The 22,806-nt window shown below is 37.5% G+C and overlaps 1 protein-coding gene across 4 annotated transcripts in view; it reads right to left on the bottom strand.

The window, feature by feature from the left end:
* Nucleotides 1-22,806, bottom strand: part of musk (muscle, skeletal, receptor tyrosine kinase) — a 48,515-nt gene that overhangs the window by 5,554 nt on the left and 20,155 nt on the right. For 3 of the 4 annotated variants that reach the window (XM_073873978.1, XM_073873979.1, XM_073873980.1), the window contains exons 4-13: nt 22,252-22,379; nt 21,988-22,129; nt 21,220-21,344; nt 13,303-13,462; nt 5,875-6,145; nt 2,255-2,409; nt 2,120-2,143; nt 1,943-2,031; nt 683-840; nt 265-453 (exon numbers count right to left, since the gene is read on the bottom strand). In XM_073873978.1, coding sequence (XP_073730079.1) covers nt 265-453; nt 683-840; nt 1,943-2,031; nt 2,120-2,143; nt 2,255-2,409; nt 5,875-6,145; nt 13,303-13,462; nt 21,220-21,344; nt 21,988-22,129; nt 22,252-22,379 — 1,441 coding nt within the window. Of the gene's footprint in view, nt 1-264; nt 454-682; nt 841-1,942; nt 2,032-2,119; nt 2,144-2,254; nt 2,410-5,874; nt 6,146-8,546; nt 9,082-13,302; nt 13,463-21,219; nt 21,345-21,987; nt 22,130-22,251; nt 22,380-22,806 lie in introns of those variants that run through there. The other variant, XM_073873981.1, reaches the window with a different exon arrangement.

Here is a 22,806-nt window from a genome sequence, read left to right as displayed (position 1 = left end):
ATCACCTGTTTCCAAGATCATATCTACTGTATATCAACATAGCAATCAGCTTTTAGGGTTTTGGATAGGGTCTTGAACATTATATAATTTTATTGAGTTTTTGGGGTTAAGTGAAAATAAAGGTTGCACAATTAAGTCAGGTCTAGATCTAGAAACACATTCAACTTTATTTTTGGTGCCTCAATAATCAACCAATCTAAGCTTTTAACCTACAACCTTAAGTTCACTGAACAGAAAATAAATGACTTAAATGTGATTAATTACCTCTTTCGTTTATTCCACATTTTCTTTCGCCTATGGCACATTAGGATGAGGATGGTGAAGAAGGCAGCACTAGCAAAGCCAGCAATGACAAAGATAATAACGCTCATCGTGTAGGCTGTGGACCCAGAAGGAGGTGGATAGAACTGGACTGGTTTTGAAATTGATGGTGCTGTCTTCACACTGGTAACTACAGGACAAAATAGCATTTAAGGATTATGTTATCCGTGGGAAATATATGCTGTTTTAGAATTTAACCAACAGGAGGAATCTCATAAATCGCATAGTGGTCGAACAGTATTTGATATTGCATCTTTGATAGGTGATGCTGGTGAGCTTTAAGTAATAGCCGAAGATTCATCTATGTTTAACCATTTATTTATTCCAGATTGTGGTGAACTGAGGTAAATTTATGGTAACTTCTCCACATTTGGGCACCAGGCAGTACTCCCAGCGTACATTGGGGTTTGTTGTGTAGCACCACGGCCTGTCCCTCTTTCCTCCTGGGTTACGGCAGAAGTTTTCTGCATTTCGCAATTCTGGAATCACATCTACTGAGAGTCTAGGATGGTAGGGATCCTATTTAAGAAGATGAATAGAGAAGAGCCAGTTCGTCAACATTCAATATTCCCATCATCCCTGTATGCTTTCCCAAATTGTTTAATTTGAACTGCATGCATTTAAATTTTCCTCATTGTTTTTAAGTGAGACCATATTCTTTATAGTTCAAAGCTTTTGAATTTGTGCATTTTGATCCTTTTTTAATTTCTTGGGTAAAATGTACTGTTTAAATGTCAACATTTGGATTGTTTGTGAGAATCCTGGAGGATAGTGAAACAAAAGTAAACAATCTGGGATATCGGATACTGTACTGCACAACTACAAAAAAATCATATCAACATAAGTTGTTGTTTAACTTAACAAATTAAGTTAAATAATTTCAACCTGTTTATAAGTGATGTCAACTATATTCTAGTAAAAAACTTAAAATAGTAGGTTCAGTTAACTTGCATAACCAATTTGATTAAACATGCATGCAGCAAAGCAATTTTTAAGTGCTATCAAATCTTCCAATGTATTAACTCAAAAAACAAAACATTTTTTTTTTTCAAAATGTATTTGTACTATTTTGCCTAAATAATATGCCATATTATTAGGTGCACTGCAAAAAAAAATCTGCCAATGTGGTAAGCAAAAAAATCTTGAACATTTTCTTAAACACTAAATTCAAGAAAAATTTAAGAAAAATTAGCTTACCCCAGTGGCCGATTTTTTTGGCTTGTTTTATGCACAAAATCACTTAAATTTGATATTTTTGGTCTAAAATAACTTCTCATCAAGAAAAAGCATCTTAATTTAAAAAAAAAGTGATATTTTTAGTGAAAACAAGACAAAAATACTAAAAAAGTTTTCTTAAAAATCATTTTTTTGCAGTGTGAAACTGATTGACTCTCATACCTGAATGAGAGTTTGCAGTGCTTTGGGGGGGGGGGGGGTTCAGGAGTAAGTCAGGATAAAACATTAAATATGTGTTAATTAATAGCAAGATGTAAAAAAGACTGCATTAAATACAACAACTACATAAAAACAATGCCTCAATAACTATTGACATTATGTACAATATGTTATTTTATATCGTATGAAGTACTCTGTAAAATAAATAGGGTCATTTCATGCTTACCTGCAGATCCCATCTCTGGCAGGGATTAGCGGATACTGTAACATTGTGAGTTCCTTGGTAAAACCGCCCTCTATCATTGTAGCATGTTGCTATAAATACAAAAAAATGAAATGTTAATACAGTTTACAACTTTCGAAAATACAGTAGGAGGGGACAGGTGATCATTACAACACTTACTTGTTACTTGGTCTTTGCTGATATCTGGAGAACAAAAATATTTTATTTTTATTTTAATGGTTTGTTAATGCATTTTATTTTGTTATGTAAAACGTTAAGAGGTTTTCTGTTTAAGCATATATCATTCGCTCTTACCGACATAGGGAACGGTTGTGCAGGATGATGGGTCTGTTTGTTGGCTGGGTAGAGAGCTGCATTCTGGGAGAGTCATGCTCAAGCTATGCGGGACCTCTCGAAGAGATCTTTCATCAGCAGAACAGTAAAGCTCTTTCACTATCAAACAGTGCTCCCTGTAAACAGAAAAGCTGTATTGGTAACACTTTATTTACCGTTTTCTTTCTTACACATTTTGTGAACTTATTCAAACCCCACAGTAAATAGATGTTGTTAATGAATAGGTTACTAGTACCTAAATATATAGTTACACTGTAACAAGGACACCTTAAAATAAAGTGTAGTATGATGTAGTGGCTTATAGGGCTGGTAGAGTAATGGAAAAGTTGTTGGTTTAATCCCTGGAGAGAGCTACAACCATTGTGTCCACAAGCAAAGCACTTAACCTCCAGTTGTTCCACTTGGATTGTCCCAGTAATGAGTGTAGCCTACTGTGAGTTGCTTTAGATAAATACCTCTACTATACGGCTACTAAATTGTGATTTTTACACAATATACTACACATTTTAGGACATTAAAATCATTTTTATATCAGAAGTTAATAAAAAGTAGTTAATGTTTTCTCAAGTAATGCTTTCCACCCAAAGCCAGCTTGAAAACATTTTCCCAACTATGAAACCACTTCTCTGATGTGACATCATATTTTGAAACGAATTCAATGTGGAAAGCTTGGAAAGTCCCTTTGAGCTTAATATTTAAGATCATGATTTTACACAATATCATGAATCTACAACTAATTTACCAACTGATTTGAGGTCCCACTGTAGTGACAAAAAAGCTTGTTTTCCGAACAGTGAACATAAGAGGAGCTCAGACCATTTAGAGCAGGGGTCACCAACGTGGTGCCCGCGGGCACCAGGTAGCCCGCACAGAGTCTGTGTGGTGCCCGCCAAAGCACATTCTATTAATAGTCTCAACTGTATTATTTATTCATTACATATTTTTTTATATTAGCTTGGCTTGGTTTACGTATGTTAAAATTTTAAACAATACTAAAACATATAAACAAGTCAAATAAAATAAAATAAACAAGTAAAACAAAAAGTTTTAAGCAGACTATATCAAAAAGTAGCCCTCCAGATTGTTTTATCCATTGTGGTAGCCCTTGCTCATAAAAAGGTTGGAGACCCCTGATTTAGAGTATGAGATGATTTTAACCGAATGCTCTCAGCAATACGTTTATCAAATACTTTCGCTTCAGATTCGCTTAATCCCACCCACTAAAAAAGTCAAAAATTTTAGAAGAACATTTTAATGGACCCCAACACGTAACGGTTCAAAATTGCGGTTTCAAAGGACACTAAACAATCCCAAGCGAGGCGTAAGGGTCTTGTCTGGCGAAAGGATTGTCATTTTTTAAAAAATACGCACTTTTATACTACTCGTCTATGTCCAGTCCTGTGACGCGCAAGGGCAACCTCACGTGATTACGTAATGCCGTGGAAAGGACAAGTGTTACATATATGAAACGCACATTTGCGAATTATTTTAAACAATAAAGTGACACAAAGACATTAATTAGTATCATTTGACATACAACAAGGTTGGAACGGTCCTCTTTCTCCACACTTGTTAACACTGGGGCGTAGTTTCGCATACGTCATCTGTGACCTTTCGGCGTGATGACATATTACGTGAGGTCGCGATGGCGCGTCACAGGACCGGAGATAGACGAAATGTTTAAAGTTTAAAAGTTCATTTTTTTCTTGTCAAAAATGACACTTGGTTCACTAAATAAGTCCTTATGCCTCATTTGAGTTCTTTGAAACTCTGTTGAAACTGCAATTTACTGTTACATGTTGGGGTCCATTAAAGTCCATTAAAATGAGAAAAATCCTGGAATGTTTTCCTCAAAAAACATAATTTCTTCTCCAGTGAACAAAGAAAGACATCAACATTTTGGATGACATGGTGGTGAGTAAATTATCTAGATTTCTTTTAAGAAAATGGACTAATCCTTTAAACACTCAATAAAAAAAAACGTAAAACTTTCATAGCTAATTGACCGTTTTATTTCCGTGTTTAAATCACAAATTCACTTAGATTTGATATTTTGACTTATATTCTTGTGTCATTTTGCTCATCAAAAAAGCATCTTGATTTAAGAATTTTTAGATATTTGTACTAAAAACAAGACAAAAATACTATGAAAGTAATTTTTGTTTGTATGGCTCAAGTGACTTGTTATACACATAGGTCACAGACGTTGCATTTCCTAACACCTTCTGAGCTAAGCAGTAAAGCACGAACAACAAAGTTTGCCTACACGCATGCACACCCGCCACACGCATCAACCCGCACATCCAAGCATTTGTGTATGCTGGCGGGTGGACTTGCGCATGGCGGTTGTAGCTATGCGCGTGGTTCATCATCCTTCACGCATCCTCTGGAAGATTTTTTTCTTCTTGTTACATTGGCGGGTGTTGTTCTGACCAATATGTTGCAGATATACTGCAGCCTGCTTTACCGGAGGTGAATGTAGCAAACATCAAATATGCCAATGTGGGATTTTTTTATAGAAAGACTAAAAATACAGGAAATTATTGGGGATGATGGCGGGACATGATGGTAAAACACGGGGAAAAACGTGAGGGTTGACAGGTTTGCAAAAAAACATGTCAGACACAGTCAGAGGGTTTTGCATCTGTGCTCTTCATATGCTGTTCCTCATACAGTTTAAAAAATTTGACCTTGATTTTGCGGACACTTATTTAATACGACTTCTTGTACATTCAAGCAATATATTTTTATTAGTATTTATTACACGGCTCTCTGGAATGCTTGATTCTGATTGGTCAGTTGAGACATTTGCAGGTTCGTTCTTTTCAAATAATAACAGCTCCAAAATAATAACGCATAGCCGGTACTACTTGCACAAGTAAAATCGCTCCGCGCCAATAAAGATCAATAAAGATTACTGTCTGTTTGGCGCCATCTTGTGACAAACACTCGACAACCACGACAAGAGACAGACAGCTTACTGAGACTGAACTTGACAAAATAGAGCATGACAGCTACGAAGCCAACACACACAAAAATACAGAATGGGCATTAAAACTTCTCAAAGACTGGCTAAAAGAGAAAAAAATGGAGACAGACAAGTATGAAGCAGAGGATCTTAATAAGGTATTACGATAATTTTATGCATCTGTGCAAAGTTTCGCGGAAGGATAAAAATGATAATTTAAAACAAATATGCCAATAAAACGTTTCAAATTCATATTCATGTCCAGTTTTTTTTCTTATGTGGCAAGTAGCCGTGTAATAAGCGGGATAATGTAGAGGCAGCCGGTAGTTATTGGGAAATAAGCCCCTTCAGTGTGATACAAGACCCTCCGCTTCGCGTCGGGTCCTGATCACACTGTCGGGGCTTATTTCCCAATAACTACCGGCTGCCTCTACATTATCCCTTACGTATGATCCCAGCGAATCAAACCCATAACTTTGCACTGCTAATAATGCTGAGCTATAACTGAGCTACAGTATAGAAACAACGTTTTAAGACTGACAGACAATATGACAATTTCATTTTCTGGAACCATGTATTCTAGTCGCACTACAGCACATAACATTTCCAGTACCTGCAGACAGGTTTAGGTGCTGGTCCCAGACCAGATGGGTTGCAGTCCTGGAAAGTGGCATGACAGAGCAGCGATCTGACAGCGGGCCTACAAAATGAGCTCACCCCTTCCAGCTCGTCCCACGCACTCTGAGCCAGGTCCTCCTGAGCATCCTCTGGGTTTGGCAGAGAGTAGTTGAAGAAGACCAGAGCATCTCGATGGAGCTCATTCAGACACACGTCACCTCTGTATGTGCTGCAGTAACCAGATGTGCCTTTGTAGAGCCTCCATTAAACGAGACATTTAAAGCAATGCTAAACAAGGCACAGCATTGACACCCAAAATGATTTAAGCAAGTTTATCAAATTTTAGTTTATAATATACAGGGATTATACACCATAATACAAAATTCTGAAGTAACAACTTATTTTGGCATTGCATTTGTGAGATCTATCGACAGTGTAGTAGGTGATGACTACAACGCCCATTGTTCACCACCCACTTATAGTAGCAAAAATGACACATTGTCCCTTTGTCCCTCCATATACGTAAATACCTCATGAATACTCGCTGACTCATGAATAAAGTGCAGAACTGACAAGAATAAAGGGCAGTTCTCACAATTAGTCCAATCCCATTTAACTTCGCTCGAATTGCTTCCAGATGTTGAAGCTTAACTGTCAGATAGTAACTTGGTTTATTTAAGTTCACGTGTAACTCGAACCATATGCCGTGTCTAGCTTTAATGGCAGGAGTGTACTGCATTAGCCAGCACATGTGTATATGTTTACATTTATCATTTCAATCAATAGAGACATACTGATTCAATTTCAGTTGCTCTTTACAGAGAAAGAAATGCCTGCTCGCGTAAACGCATGTTTTTGAAAGACTTCCGATTGACTCCATGCAAAGGCAACTTGAGTTGTGCAGTACAATGCTGTGTCTGTGTTTCACTTCTTTTTTCCTTTATAGATCTGAGTTCAAAGACAATGTCATGTTAAATCACTGTTAAATTAACAATATTAACATGAGATTCACTGTCATCTTAGTTCGGTAAATCTCACAAAGAGAGCTCACAGTTTTATTAAAGGGATAGTTAACCCAAAAATTTAAATTCTGTCATCATTTACTCACCCTCATGTTGTAATAAACTCGTATACATTTCTTTGTTCTGATGAGCACAAAGGAAGATATTTTGAGAAAACCGATCTGAAGCACTATTGACATCCATAGTAGAAATAACACTATGGAAGTCAATGGGGCTTCTGATTGGTTTGGTTACAAACATTCTTCAAAATATCTTGTTTTGTTCTCATGCTATATTCTTTGTCAATTAAAATTGGCCGCGGAGACTCTGCATTGGCTTTCTTTCTAGAACTTCTAAACCAGAGTGAACGAACGAGACGAGTGAGAGAACCCTGAAAAAAATAAAGGCTGGATACACATAAAAATATGTAGTGCATCATTTTTGCATCCATTCTTTTAAGTACGTTTTACTTGGAATTTTAAGCAAATTTTAAGAAAAACTTACTTTAAAAAGTGGATGGAAAAATGATGCACCACATATTTTTAAGTAAATACAGCATATTATTTTTACAGTGAAGGCGGAGCTCTGTTGGCACTGCGTTCATGTGCCGTGTGTGTGCGTGTTCACTTGTCGTTTGAGAGAGAGAGAGAGAGAGAGAGAGCAAGAACATGCAGCTGGTTTCGGAATATCGATTCTGTGGGACACGAATATTGGGATCGTTTTAGATTTTCACTATTGTTATGTATTGAATTATCGATAATTTTGACAACACTAATGGAGCGTACACAGCAGAAGCAAAATTAACTATTTGCGCGAGTAGATTACATAAAAAGTCAATAAAATAGACGCATACTTGGGCAGGGCCATATGAATGATGCAAATTGGGTGCCATGATTGCTGTAAACAAACATTTTTGGCTTCAAACGCATCTTGAGTTGAAATATTCAACTCAAGGGAAAAATTCTCAAGACACAAAGTTAAATCCTGCGAGTAATCTAAAGAGAGGAATGCGATGCTTCGTATTTAGTGTATATGCAGCATAAGATTTTTCATTATTTGATTATTTTCATGACAGTTAAATAGCCTACACTGTCAAAAATAAAGGTACGAAGCTGTCACTGGGGCAGTACCCTTTAAAAAAGGTCCTAATATGTACCATTTGGTTACAAATATGTACCTTTAAAGGTACATTTTGGCAGTTCAAAGTACTAATATGCACTCTTTGGGTACAAATGTGTACCTTTTTGAAAGGGTACTGTCCCAGTAACAACTTTTGTATCTTTATTTCTGAGAGTGTACCATTATTTCACTGTAAAAACCTGTAACCTGTTATAAGGTGACATAACTTAAAAATTAAGTTAAACAATTTCAACTTGTTTTTCTAATTTAAGTAACATATAATATATGTTGATTTGACGAAAATGCTGCATTTCTTACAGTATAACAAGAAAATGTACTTTTAAGTCCATTAATGTAACATTATGTGTAGATGGCTGTAATCATACATAATCATTTTACATTAGTAAAATGCAGTAGTAATACAATGTTTTGATTCAGCATAAAGGCAATAGTATTTTATTTCTTTTTGGCATTATGCTCATGCTAGGATAGCAGCCAGATAAGAAACCAAAAAGTTTCACTGATCCGTACAAAAACACATTCTTACCTCCATTCTATGGGAAATTTGCAGGATCCAGAGACCACCATCAGGAACAAGCCCCAAAACAGAGAAGAGTACAAAAAATATCTGCTTAATAATGACAAAGAGTAACAAATGCAATCTATTGGCCTGACCATACTTTTGTGATGTTGTCCTTCGCTAAACGTATGTGTTTGTCTGCATGAGAAGAATGGAGAGCATGGGGGTCTGGGATACAGCAGGTGTGACGTTTAACAGCCCCTTCATGCCAGAGGCTTTCAGAGTCTTGACACAGTATGAGGAGGGCTTGTATTTGAGGTTATTGCTTGCAACATTTTTTATTCATTTACTTTTTATACTACACCGTCAGAATAAAGCCTGCAGTATAGTGTGTATTTTTATAGGGATACGCGAATGTACATGCACGGGCGAACGCACAGCCTTGCAAACTATAGTTTATTTGACTTGTACGTGTACACAGACGTTCGATGTATGCGCATTGTGGCAACATGCAATGCATGGGCTACATACTACATTCTCCTGTAGGAGCATGCGCAACAATGTCTGTAAGGTTATAAAAATAACGTACTCTTCTGATGATGAAAACTGGATCACGTGCACACTGTACGCAGACCCTCGCATATATATACATATGAAGAGTTTGGTTCCAAAACGCGATAAACGCCATTTTTGAAAAAAATTAGTTACTGCCAAAATCAGTATTATATCAGGTCAGTAGTTAAAAGTAAATTCTTAATTTTACGCAAAATCCCATATCCGCCGTGTTATTCTGTCATCTTTTCTCCCTTTTTTCCCAAAATGCGATAAACACCACTCCCCCTTTTTTACAGAACGCAATAAATCCTACAGCGCACCATTCACGCAATGTAAACAAACAATGCCGGCGCGCTGAGTACACAGAGTCCTAGTTTTCCTCATCTACTTTGTACTTCGTGATCAACAAACAAAACAAAATAATACTTTAATTGCATTGATAAACATGTGATGGTTTTCTGTGATGGGAAAGAAACGTAAGCCATCAACATCTAATAATTTCCCTGAGAGGCACTCGGGAGATGGGTGCTTGCTCTCCCGACAACATCAAGCTTCTCATGCTAACACATTGACCCCAGAGGATCTTATGAAAAACTTTACATAATTTTACTCAAAGTCAACGAAAATAGAGCAGGACCAAAAACATTTTACAGCTGATTGCTGTGAAAGACGTTAAGCGTCGACGTCAAGTATAACCGCAATGACAGTGTTCTTAATATGGCAAAGTAAGTGTTTTGATTAATGACATTAATATTTATATTTTTAATTAGTGTGTACAACTAGTCAACTAAATGAATATAACATGGCAAAGATGAATGCACATTTATATAGGCTATTGATTCAATAGATTTATAGCATTTTAAATAAAAACTTGTCATGGATTTATTGCATTTTGTGGAAAAAATAATCAGTTTCTATAATAAATCTTTGAAAATCAACTTATGGATTTGAATTTTTAAGTTTTTATAACTTAAAGATGCTGTGTGAAAGTTTGTAACAGAAAATAGTTGTTTTCATCTTGTCACTTTCTTGGTATAGAAAACACGTTTTTACCAAAATTTGTCAAAATGGATTTATTACGTTTTGGAACCAAACTCTTCATATATATATATATATATATATATATGTATATATATATATATATATATATTATTGCATAAGTTAGAATATTTTGGAAACCTGTAATAATCATAAAATAAACAAGGTGTGCATACTGAAGGGGTTTGTTTGGCAGTTGACAAAATGTATCTTTTTGCATAGATATTCCACAGACATAAGTTATTGTTTTAAATTATGTGCAAAATTACAGGTTTTAATATGTTTGTGCTATGAAAGGGAAAATAACAAAACACCTCAGATGCAAGGTCTCCAGAGAGCAGTGTAATGTTTGATAAGACCTGTACATCTTCCAAATATATCATTTGAATGTAGTGCCATTTTGCTTAAATGCTCTCCATTGTTAAATTACTGCAAAAAGGCCTTTGGGGCATGTTTTCCCCTCAAATCATTTCTGGGCCTTTGAGGAGGCAACAGAGCAGCTATCCAAATACAAGAGAAGCTAATTGAAATAGTGGCACCTGGAGGAGCACAGCTGCTGAAACTAACAGCGCCGTCACATTACATTGACTTCAGACAGCTAGACAAGCATATGGTTAAAACAGTAGGCCACAGTGGGTGTTTGTTTACAAAGACTTGTTTCTTGTATCTCTGTTAATTAAAACAACACAGTCTGTCACATGTTGGCATTAGCAGTTGCATGATATATCCATGGGCATTTTGTTAACTACCTACACAATTTTTAATTATTTTTCTAATTCACTGGTTAATTTTAAATACTTCCGTGTTGACAGACGTTTTGAAAATGTATCTGTCTGTCGGAAAATAAATGAGATGTGAACTTCTTCAGTACTGTTTATAAAGCATCTTAGTGTGAATCAGTTCATAACTCCAGTAGTCACAATGGCATAGTTTTGATGAGTTTTTCTGTTATTCTATAATGAAAAAATATATATAAATATGTGCACTAAAACGTTTGAATATTTAACCACATTTAAAAGACATACTGTATGTATGAATCTTTGCTCTTTATGGTTTACTATGCGGTACTGCTGTGGAATGGCTGAACCTCACATCATGCTTTTTAGTGTACAAATTGCCACAATCTGTACACATGAGAAAATTGTGATTCAGAAAATAAGGATGAAAATTTAAATTGCAAATGTAAATAAACATGATAATAATGTGACATTTTATCTTATTTGATGTACCCTAAGCTTCAAACAGATCCAAGTTTCCATGTTATTTTTTAATAGTTTTAATGTGTCGTCATGCACGACACTTTAAAGGCAAGAGAGCGCTATATCTGCTGTTGATTTCTTTAGTTAAGCCTAAATACTGAATAGTTCTTGTCAATAAAATACACTAGCCGACAAGGAGTCAGTCCCCTGCTGAAAAAAACAATAACACCATTACAGAAAATTCTAATGGTTTTATTGGTTTTATTGGGAATTTTATTGGTTCTAATGGAATATGGCCCAAAACACACTACAGTGTAGTGCAGGGTTCCCCAAATCTTACCCTGGAGGGCCAGAGCACTACAGAGTTTAGGTCCAACCCTAATCAAACATAACCACCTGTGATTTTGTAGTGATCATGAAGACCTTGATTAGCTTGCTCAGGTGTGTTTGATCAGGGTTGGAGCTAAACTATGCAGTGCTCCGGCCCTCCAGGGTAAGATTTGGGGAACCCTGGTGTTGTGGTTTTAATTGTAAAAGCTAATGGTTCCTATTGGTATTTTAATGGAAACCATTAGAATTTTCTGTAATGGTTTTATTGTTTTTAACAGGGTCCTCTGCTGTCAGAGATGGAAAAGAGGAATTTGTGGATTTTGTGACATAAATGCATGTGCTAGGGATGCACGATATATCGTCCGACATATCGTTATCGGTCGATAACTGCTTATTTTTAATATTATCGGTTATCGGTCTGATAGCAAAATTAGGCCGATAAATGAAAGCAGATTAATGATGGATTATTTTGGTTTGTTGACCCACTTCACGTGCTCATTGCTGGCCATGTGGAGTTTTGATTGGTGCTTTCTGTGACATAGCACGAAGATGACACGTGTTGCGGGCTAAAGAAGAGTATGCTAGTCTAGCGCAAAGACAAGATGTCCGCGGTCTGGGAGTTTTTCATTGTGAAAATAATATGAATATTTATCGGCCTATATATATATATATATATATATATATATATATCTATATATATCGGTTATCGGCCCCCAAATATAAAGAGTTATCGGTATTGGCCAAAATTTCCATATCGGTGCATCCCTAGTATGTGCCTCTGTCCCCAGTAAGGGGAAACAATGGCAGCTATCAATATACACTCATATTTATAATGACCACTTCATCAAATGTATAACCTTACGTAAACTCTGGATATGTTAATCATTGTATTTTTAGCAATAAATCATATATTTGCTTAATTTTCTTACCAGATTTCTTATCGTGCTCTGAGGCAACCAAGAACATTTACACTAACTGCTAAAGGTAGCTAGAGTCGTCAAGTGAAAATCCAAATTTGATGTGAAAATTCAATGTTTGCAATCCTTTTGCACCTTTATTAGATCATTTGTTGTACTAAGAGTAATAAAATTGTGCTCAGACTGAACTTTATTGTTTTTTATAATATGATTTATTATATTATAATACAATACAATATGATAATGTAATATTAATATATTCCTGGCGGCAGTATAAGGCGAGAAATGTTTCACGAAATTCATATAAGCATAGCCAAAGTGGAGGTCTGACATTAATCTGACGGTTTTTAATGACTATAAAATATGGTATCAGGTGCTGTGTATAGATCATAAGTGCCCAAAACGTGTAGCTTTTGTTCATATCATAATTTTTCTTCTGTTAAGAGGTTATTTAAATAATCGTGGCTTGAAACAGATGTTAAATTAAGCGGCTTGTGCTGCCTCTCTATGGAGAGCCTAATGTAAACTGCAGCTTTCTTACCTGCCAACCCCCCTTGGAGGTAACGTGACTGAAAACAATAAATTAAATGCCATAAATGAGGTCATTTGATATTTGAATCACTGCTGTAAGCAGCATAAAATAAACGAAATAGCAGACATCCTCTAATACAAGGAAGATATGGTTGCCATGGTAAATTTAGTTTGATTGTACATATGATGATAACTTTCAGAATGTACACTTACCTGAAACAGTTATTTTTGCTGTGGCTTTTACTGTGTTGATGCCTCCACTGTGCTGGTTAGTAGCCTGACACGTGTATAGAGCAGGTTTATGCACCACCACATGCAGAACAGATCCTATGACCTCCCCTTCAAGAGTCTCCACCACTGATGCTCCTAAAATCTACAATCAATGAAAACCATAAAGACAGTACGTCTCAGTATCTTTAGCAAAATAAAAGCAGCCTATTTGTGAGACCACTAATGTATAAGTGATTTATTAACACAATCTCATTGCAAATCGTAAAGATTTTACAAGGTGGCCAATTCGTATACATTTGTACCACAGTTACTTTAATCCCTATGAAGCTGGGTTTAGGGGTGCGTATCGTTGTTGTTTTTGTATGTTTTTTGTGATTCACTTCATACAAATTTATATGAATTAACCAACTTCTAAAAAACGTACAAGTTCCCCTTGAAATCAGGTTGGGCTTTCTAATTGCATAAAATGTTAGTAAATGCATAATGGTGTCAGCTATATTAAATTAAAGACTAAATAATATCAGTCAGAATAAAGTCATCCACATCTACTTACAGTATTAATATACAGCAGAATAGATATGATGTTTTGTAACAGGTGTGTGTGTGTGTGTGTGTGTGTGTGTGTGTGTGTGTGTGTGTGTGTGTGTGTGTTTGTGTGTTTGTTTGTGTGTGTGTGTGTGTGTGCGTGTGTGTGTGTGTGCGTGTGTGCGTGTGTGTGTGTGTGTGCGTGTGTGCGTGTGTGTGTGTGTGTGCGTGCGTGTGTGTATTTGGAAATTCATAATATTATTTTAATGCCACAGAGATTGTAATGCATATACGGCATTTGCAGTCTATTTGTATATGTAAGCATTACAAAATAGCCGATAATGTTCTGAGTGACTGATATCCCTGTTGCTCAATTCATGGATCATTGTGTTAAAAGTGCAAAGGTCATTGATTGATTCACAAATGTATCATTTGTAATCCACTTTATGTTGGTTTAAATAAAACCATCTGCTAAATGCATGACTGTAAATGCTAACTGACTGTATATGTGAGAAGGAAAAGAATATAATAGAAAATAGAAAATGTTTTATGAGAATCTTAATGCTGATACGCAAGTCATATGATTGTTTCAACAATTAAAATAAACCCCTCTGTTTATCCATTGAATGTGTTAAGACTGCTGCTATTCTGATAATGTGATTTGTTGAGTTTATGTGGACATTATGAGAGCTTGTAGGAATGTTTAATCACAGCTCTATTTTTGTCATTATATGAAGCTGATTTTAGCAGCCACTTTATCTGGCTAAAGGAAATTAACAAGCTGAAAGTCGTGCCAGAATGATACTCAGACGGGGTAATTTTAATAACATCTCACACGTTTCTTAGATGCTCCGGTGGTCAGGGGTCAAAGGTCATCTCTCCGTCATAATGCTGAGGAGTTTTGCTATGAAAGCTCAAACTGTCTATTTATCATAAAAACATACAGGATTAACATGACATTGTAATTTTGTGTCCCAAAATAATGAATAACATAATTAATACAAGGACATTAAACAGAGCAATTTGAGAAAATGAAGATTTTGCTCAAGTGTCTTTGTTTCTCTGTTTTTCTTGCTGGCTCGTTCTCGGTTTCTTTCCTCTGTTTTGTAGTTAGATTGGTCAAGATGGTTCAACCTCTGACCGTTTTTATCTGTTGCTTAGTTCCCTAAAATCATGAAAATATTCCTTAAATAACTTTAAATGGAACAAGTGTCATTTTAAATAACACCAAAACTACAGGTACTACAAAAACACATCTTATCTTATATATATGCAGGTTTGGACTGGGACAGAAAATCAACAATGTACTACCAGCCCAGTCTCACGAAATTTCGTTATATAGTCACGTATTTTTTTGATTCTTTTTTCGTGCTATTATCACGAAATTTCGTGTTTTTTCTTGATCGTATAACGAATTCCTGTTTTCGTGTGATTATCACGTATTGGTTACTCGACTGTTTTGTCCTATTTTCTTACCATTGTCGCTTCGGTTTAGGGTTAGATTTACATAAAATGACATCCCTAACCAAACCCAACTCTAACCCTAACGCCAGGCGACATATAAAAAAATAAATCAGAAAAAATAGTATAGATCAATATATAAAGTGACATTCTAATGCAAGCACCAAATCTAACCCTAAACCGAAGCGACAATGTGATAATAGCACGAAAAAAGAATAAAAAAAAAACGTGACTATATCACGAAACTTTGTGAGACTGGGTAGGTACTACATACTGACAAGCCCACCACAAAGTAAATTTAGATGTATTATTAGTATTTATATATTCATCACTTTTTAAATACATCTTATGTTATGTGGAAAATGTAATTTATTTTGAAAACTGATTTGGGCTGCACAAAGTACACTGAAGTATACAAAGTATACTTTTTTAGTATAAGACGGACCCATTTCATTATTATGCAGCTTCACTGTTGGAAAAACTGGGGCAGTACCCTTTAAAAAGTTCCTTATATGTATCTTTGAGGCACTAATTAGATCTCTTTGGTACCAATAGTTCTGAGGTACTAATATGCAATCTTTAGGTGCAAATATATACTTTTTGAAAGGGTACAACACCATTGATAGCGATAGTGATGCATTTTGACCATTTATTTCTGAAAGTGTTGTTAAGAAGAATCAGAAGAAATTGATGATGATGTAATGTAATAAAACTTGCTAACTCATAACTCCAAATAATTATAAAAAAAATATATTACATTTTAGCACAAACACAAAGGGCTCTATCATACACCCGGAGCAATGCAGTGCAATGCGCGACGCAAGTGTCTTTTGATAGTTTTAACCCGGCACAATGATCATTTTCACGTTTAGCGGCACTTTGTTAGCAAATGCATTTGCGCCGCTTATCACATACATGAATGCGCAGCAGCACAAAAATGCTTTTAAATGTGAAAAATTAAAGAATTAAAATGTGAAGATTATCAGTCTCTTGGACATAAATAAGGTTTGATTATGAGACGTAAGAAGGCGTAAAGAGCTGCTTCACATGTAGCCTGGTAAGTAAATAAATGCTTTACTTTAAACAAATGCATCTATTTTTAAATGTTTTTTAAATGCTACCCACTGATTTATTGTATATGATGACTCTGTACCTGGGGATATGATGAGATGAGAACCGTTGTTAAGTAATGTTTTTAAAAAAACACATAGCGCTGTCCGAGTGCTAAAACAGCTCTCCGCACGTTTGTAAATTTTTTATCTCTCGTTTGTTGCAAATAAAGTATTTTTAGAGTACAAACCTTTTCTTGCATATTTGCAAATTATTTTATGAGATTACAATGATTATGTAGGATACCAATTAAAAGCCTGCTAGTTTTACTTCTATGACTGAGAGAAAATGACTTTTAAAGGTTTTAATAAAAAAAACACTTTCGATTGGTTGCCGCCGAACCGCGTCATAGCTCATTACCATAAAGTTGAGCTGATTTCAACTTTCCTCTACGCTCAAACCGTACATGACACGCCTCACCGCTGCTCGACGAGGCTCGCCGCCGGCTCTCATTGAAAATGAATGACTTCCGGCTACTTTGATGCTCTCGCCAGTGGCAGTGTGAAGGCACAGTAAGTCATTTAAGAACTGCAAGAAATGGTTTTATCACAACCAACTGTACCAACTAATATTTAATTTTATGCATATTAAGAAAAGACCAAATTGTTGTAGTAAGTTTATTCATGCTATGATAAATGTATGTGCGCAGTATACTGTAGTTCCCTTTCAAAACGGTTCACTTCGCACTGCGTCAGTTGCTGACGCTGTGGGGGAAACTCCTGTTTACTCCACGATTGAAGCCTTTAACGTCTGTAAAAAATACAGACCAATGAAGTTTGAGCCCGCGCGCAGGATGGCACACGTCCTATCAACCCAGTCTCACCCCATGTCGTCAATATTTGACGACACTTGACCATTCGTCAATATGTGACGCGGAGGGTATACCTTTTTTTGACGAACTGGGGACTTCAATACTATTACGTCCGTTGCATTCTCTTCTCCTATTTTCTTACCATTTTCGCATCGGTTTAGGGTTAGATTTACATAATGACATCCCTACCCAAACCTAACTCTAACCCCAACGCCAGGTGACAACTGTTTCTAACCCCAACGCCAGGTGACAACTGTTTAATTTCGCGTACACTGTTTAATTTCGCGTACACTGTTTAATTTTGTGTAATCTAACCCTAAACCGACGCGAAAATGGTAAGAAAATAGGAGAAGAGAATGCAACGGACGTAATAGTATTGAAGTCCCCAGTTCGTCAAAAAATGACGCGAAAGGTATACCCTCCGCGTCACATATTGACGAATGGTCAAGTGTCGTCAAATATTGACGACATGGGGTGAGACTGTGTTATTATATAAGCACGGGATCAAGCGTCAAGAGCTCATTAATTTTCTCCTTCAGCGTGAACCTCTCACTGCTCCGAAAGAAGAAGAAGCCTTACTCGCCATCGACACAAGCACTGCAGCGGAATCCAGGCCTAGCGTCTTCCCTGCCATTTTCCGGCTGAGAACCGAAGATAGCAGAATCCAGGTCTAGCGTCTTCCCCTGCCGCTTTCCGGCTGAGAACCGAAAATAGCCTTCGCTTGCCGTGGTACGAGCCCTGTGCAGCGGACACATGCCTGACGAGGTGTCCCCTGCGGCCGCCCAGTAAGATCAATATTTTTAATATAAGCTATAAGCTAAAAGAGCAGGCGCTGTTGTAATAGCGTCCAGCACAGCGGCTCGAGTGAGCCTCTCTGCTATGAATTTCTCCCGAGCGCGTCACCGGTCTGGCACCTCCCACGCCGAGAACGCTCTCATATGCATGGTTGTCCTATCTATGTTTCGTGCTCCCCCTGCTGTTCCTCTCTCGCGGAGACGAACAAACGGCGAGCCGTGAGACTAAGATGGATGCATAGACTAGCGCACACGAGCCACCCCCCCCCTGTGTTCTGTCACAACGCAACCGTTCATGCTTTACACTCACAGAGTCTCTCGCTCCTCACACAGTCAGCCGCGAGATCTCTGGCACCCACATATGAATTCCCAGAGTGCATCGCCGGGTGAAGACCGCTCATACGATGCATGGCTATTCTATCTGTGTTACACGCTCCCCTTTGCTGTTCCTCTCTTGCTGAGATGAACAAGTGGCGGAGCCGTAGCACTAAGATAGATGCATAGGACAAGCAAACACGGGCGGGTCTGGCCCCTATTTTCTGTCATAACACAGCAACTCGTGCTCTACGCTCGCGGAGTCCCTCGCTCCTTCCCCGCAGTAGCGAGGTCTCTTAGGGGCTTCTTAGAGTCAGCGCGCGGTCTTACGGCTCCTTGCCTCTAAAAGTGCAGCTGTCCTTCTGGAGCGGCGCAATCTCATTCGTCTGCTCGATAGGGCAAACATGCCGCTATTGGAGCACCAAGAACACTTATTATAATAGCCTAACCGGCCTGAGTCTGTCTCACTTCGGTAGAGCTCACTATGTTTGTCTGCCCTGTCATTTCTCTCTGGCTTAGACGGAATCAGAGGCAGAACGAATTTGTTTGATAATATGCTGAAGCCCGAACACCTCCTCTTATTCAGTCCCGTCCTATATCAGTGCGCTGAATATTTCCTATATACCCCGGGTTTTTCTGCCCTTCTAATAAATGGCAAAACCGCGGGCCTCACGGCAGACTTCCTCTCTGTGTATGAGTTCAGTCTGACATCAAACCACCTAGACATACTGCTCTGCTGTGAGCTGCTCTGGTCACCGTCACTACAGAGGCTCGTGCACCTGAACGGCCAAGCTCTGGTCTTACTCGCAGCATAGCTGTGTCGACAGAGAACAGACTGTCTGGGAGAGGAAGGGTTAAGTCGCGCCTCGGCTGGACTGCCCTGAAATATTTTGTGTGTGCTCTGTTTATCCAGAAACATTCACATGTAATACTGTCGGTTATGCGACCTCACTGTAATGGCGAACGGTACTGAATTCCTCTCTAAGAGCAATTTCCGTGCTTACTATACTGTGTATTGACACCCCACGGCTGTACGGTGTCTCTAAACACTTTTTTGCCTTACCGACAAGCAGTCAATAAAGGCACACACGGCCCGCCGTCCATAATTATATTGACGCTCGCCGAAAAACCCCGGTTTGGTGATCCACTCCTGGGACACCGGGCTGGATTCTAAACAATAATTCAGACATTTTCTCGCTGTAATTCGCTTGCAGCCCACCTCAGTTTTTCCGCTACGATACTGACGGTGCAGGCGAGCACGGTCTTACGGCTGTTATTTTATCTTCCTAGAGAGACGGCAGCCTCAGACTTTTTCGTGGCTCCAAGCGTTTAAATCGCACCTTCTCCAGATGGCCACTCAAAGGCTTACAGCCAATCGGTTTATGACGTTTTTCGGCCATATGGCTGGTTCATATCAGTGGATCCGAAGACGCTCACACCTACCTAAAGTGAGCTTGCTACCCGCCACAATGAGTTTCGTTTATGACGCTCGGAAGCGAGCCTAACACCAGAGCGTGCTCACAGTCAGACGCGCGGCATCTCGTTTAAGGCGGGCTCATGTACCCCCCTAATGAGCCCCAGAAAGCTGAATATTGTGGCATTCTGTTCATAAGACCACTTCAGTTTGACTAAGCAAAGGTCCCGTCCCGAGCTGACGGCCGGGAAGCTTATGCTGAGTTACACACGGCTGCATGAAATGCTATCGTTACGAGCTCACCCAGCATCTGCTGTGGGTTGGACGCAATGCGAAGTGAACCGTATTGAAAGGGAACACTTAGGTTACTCACGTAACCCCGGTTCCCTGAAATAATGGGATCGTGCTACGCAGCGAGTGTTATTCAGCTGCGCGCTTCAGTCGAATAATAATGAGCTCTTGACGCTTGATCTCGTGCTTATATAAGGACGTGTGCCATCCCGCGCGCGGGCTCAACATCATTGGTCTGTATTTTTACAGACGTTAACCAATAGGCTTCAATCGCGGAGTAAACAGGAGTTTCCCCCATAGCGTCAGCAACTGACGCAATGCTTCGTTCCCGTTATTTCAGGGAACCGGGGTTACGTGAGTAACCTAAGCGTTTGTTCAGATCTATTTTCTATCAACATATTTTTCTTTATAATCATCAAAAGTTGACCAAATGGCTAAGTGTGAAGTGAGGAAATCATGTAAAAATATAAAACATGATTAAATAAATATGGTCAATTTTATAAGTGATTAGGGCAGCCAGGGGTTTATTTATTGAATTACAATCTTGCCTTGAAGAAGCTCGTTGAAGTCGTGCTCTGCTTTGGTACTTGTTTATCACAGTGTCACGGCAATAAAAATTAAGCTTTAACCACAGTCGTTCTTCCAAACCAATATTTATCTACACATCTCAAAAAATATTTTATTAAATATATGATTACTGCTATCCAAACAAAGCCAGATGAGCCTGTTTAGATCTGTATTTTTGATCACCCCTGACAGAAGCCAGAGAAAATCAGATCTGTGACTTAAGTGGATTAAAGATTTATATGCTGTCAGACAACATCTTCACGTAAGATTGTTCACTACCAAAATCCTCATCCAAAAGTGGTGTTAAACGTGTTAAGATTCCTCAAATTGCTTTCTTGATTTCAATGTGGATTATTGTTTTTGTTTTAAGAGCACCCTGAGGAATGATTGTAGTTTGAACCCTGTTAATAATGGCCCAGACCAAAGTATTTACAGAGACAGGCCGTCTGACATTTAACATGAACGTACTGTGCTCTGCTCTCTGTTCCAGTAAGATGAGATGAAAGTACTGTTAATTTGCTCAATAGTGCCAAAGCAAATATAATAAGGAGAAGAAAAATACAAAGATGAGAATTTGGGAGTAAAGATATCTTATAAAGCAGAAGATTTACCGGATTGCCATTTTCAAGCCAGGTTATTGATGGGATTGGATTGCCGGTGGCGTTACACTCTAACACAACTTCTGATCCGATCTGAACTTTCTTCTCTTTGGGAACTTTCAGTATTTTGGCAGGTGCTATAGGAAAAATATATTGCATACATTTATGTAAAAATTTGTATAAAATATTGTGCCTTAAAAAAATAGTAGATTCATCGTAAGTAGTCAGGTATTTTTGTCAAACAACAGTGGAGTGTGTTGTCTATAAAAATGCAGCATTTTTGTCGAATCAACATATATTTCTATGTTACTTCAACCTATAAAATTACATTAAACAATTTTTAACTTATTTTGTCAACTTATCATAGTTAAAAACTTAAAGTAGTAGGTTGAACTGACTTGCAAAACCAAGTTGTTCTAACTTTACATGAAAATAAAGAAAACTAAAAATTTGATTATATACTAAATATAAAATTAGGTGTGAAGCATGCAAAAATACCAGAATAAACCTCTGTTAAGTCTTTGTTATTTGTGTTAAACTGATTCCACTTTGACACCAAGTCATCATCAAAAATAACTCAAAAAGTGATATCATTAGTTTTGTAAAAAGCTCTAGTATCATGCATTTTGGGTTTTGCACAATTTTTATGCAATAACATTTAAAACATTAAGCATTACGTAATTACTTAATTATATTTGGGTGGGGGTGTATAATACTGAATACTTAAATTTAGCAAATCTATACTTTAACGATTATCAAAGCTATTGTACTATAGGATACCTTGTACTTCAATGGTAACTGGTTTGGAATAAGCAGTCCCAAAACTATTTCTTGCCACACAGCGATAGTGTCCAGCGTCTTCTTTCTTGATGTTATTAATTTTTAGCGCACCGAATTCCAACACTGAAATGCGACTATTAACCTACAAAACACACGAAAGATGTAAAGATTGCAAGAGGTCAAATAATACACAAAATTGAACCACAAACTGTAAAGAAAGTAGCCTACCAAAATTATAAGACAAGTTAATGCACACGCATTTACCTTTATTAAATCATCATCTTTAATCCAGGAGATTTCTGGTTTGGGATATCCTATCGTTACACATGGCAACACTGCCTTGGACTCCAAAAGCAACGTCATATTTGTGGGATGCCTTTTGATTTGAGGCTCTGAAAGGTAACAGATTTCTGAGGTTTATATAAAGCATGGTATAAACAAATTTAACCCTGTAAACTGCCTGCTCAACCAAACATTTTGAGTCCCTATATTTTTTTGAGAGGAGTACCTAACTTAACTCTGAATGAGCCATCTCTACTATTTGGTTAAGATATGTTATGCCAAAAAAACCCACTAGATGTCAATGTGTCAATCAACAGCACTTGTCACAACACATCTTGTTCTATGGATGTCAGAGAGAAAAAAATCACTCCTGCTATGTGAACTGTTCTTGTTGAAATTTTGCAAGGAAACCATATTTTTTTGACATATTACACTGTAAGAGCCCTAACTTTACGAAATTGTTACTTGGTGCAATGAAAAAACTTTCGTATGTTTTAATAATTTTTCAAAAACATGGTCAACCAAACGGTTGATTTG

The sequence above is a fragment of the Misgurnus anguillicaudatus genome, chromosome 12 (assembly GCF_027580225.2).
Source record: "Misgurnus anguillicaudatus chromosome 12, ASM2758022v2, whole genome shotgun sequence".
Taxonomy (NCBI): Eukaryota; Metazoa; Chordata; class Actinopteri; order Cypriniformes; family Cobitidae; genus Misgurnus; species Misgurnus anguillicaudatus.
The sequence above is the reverse complement of the archived record's forward strand: the minus strand, read 5'-3'. Positions and strand labels throughout refer to the sequence as shown.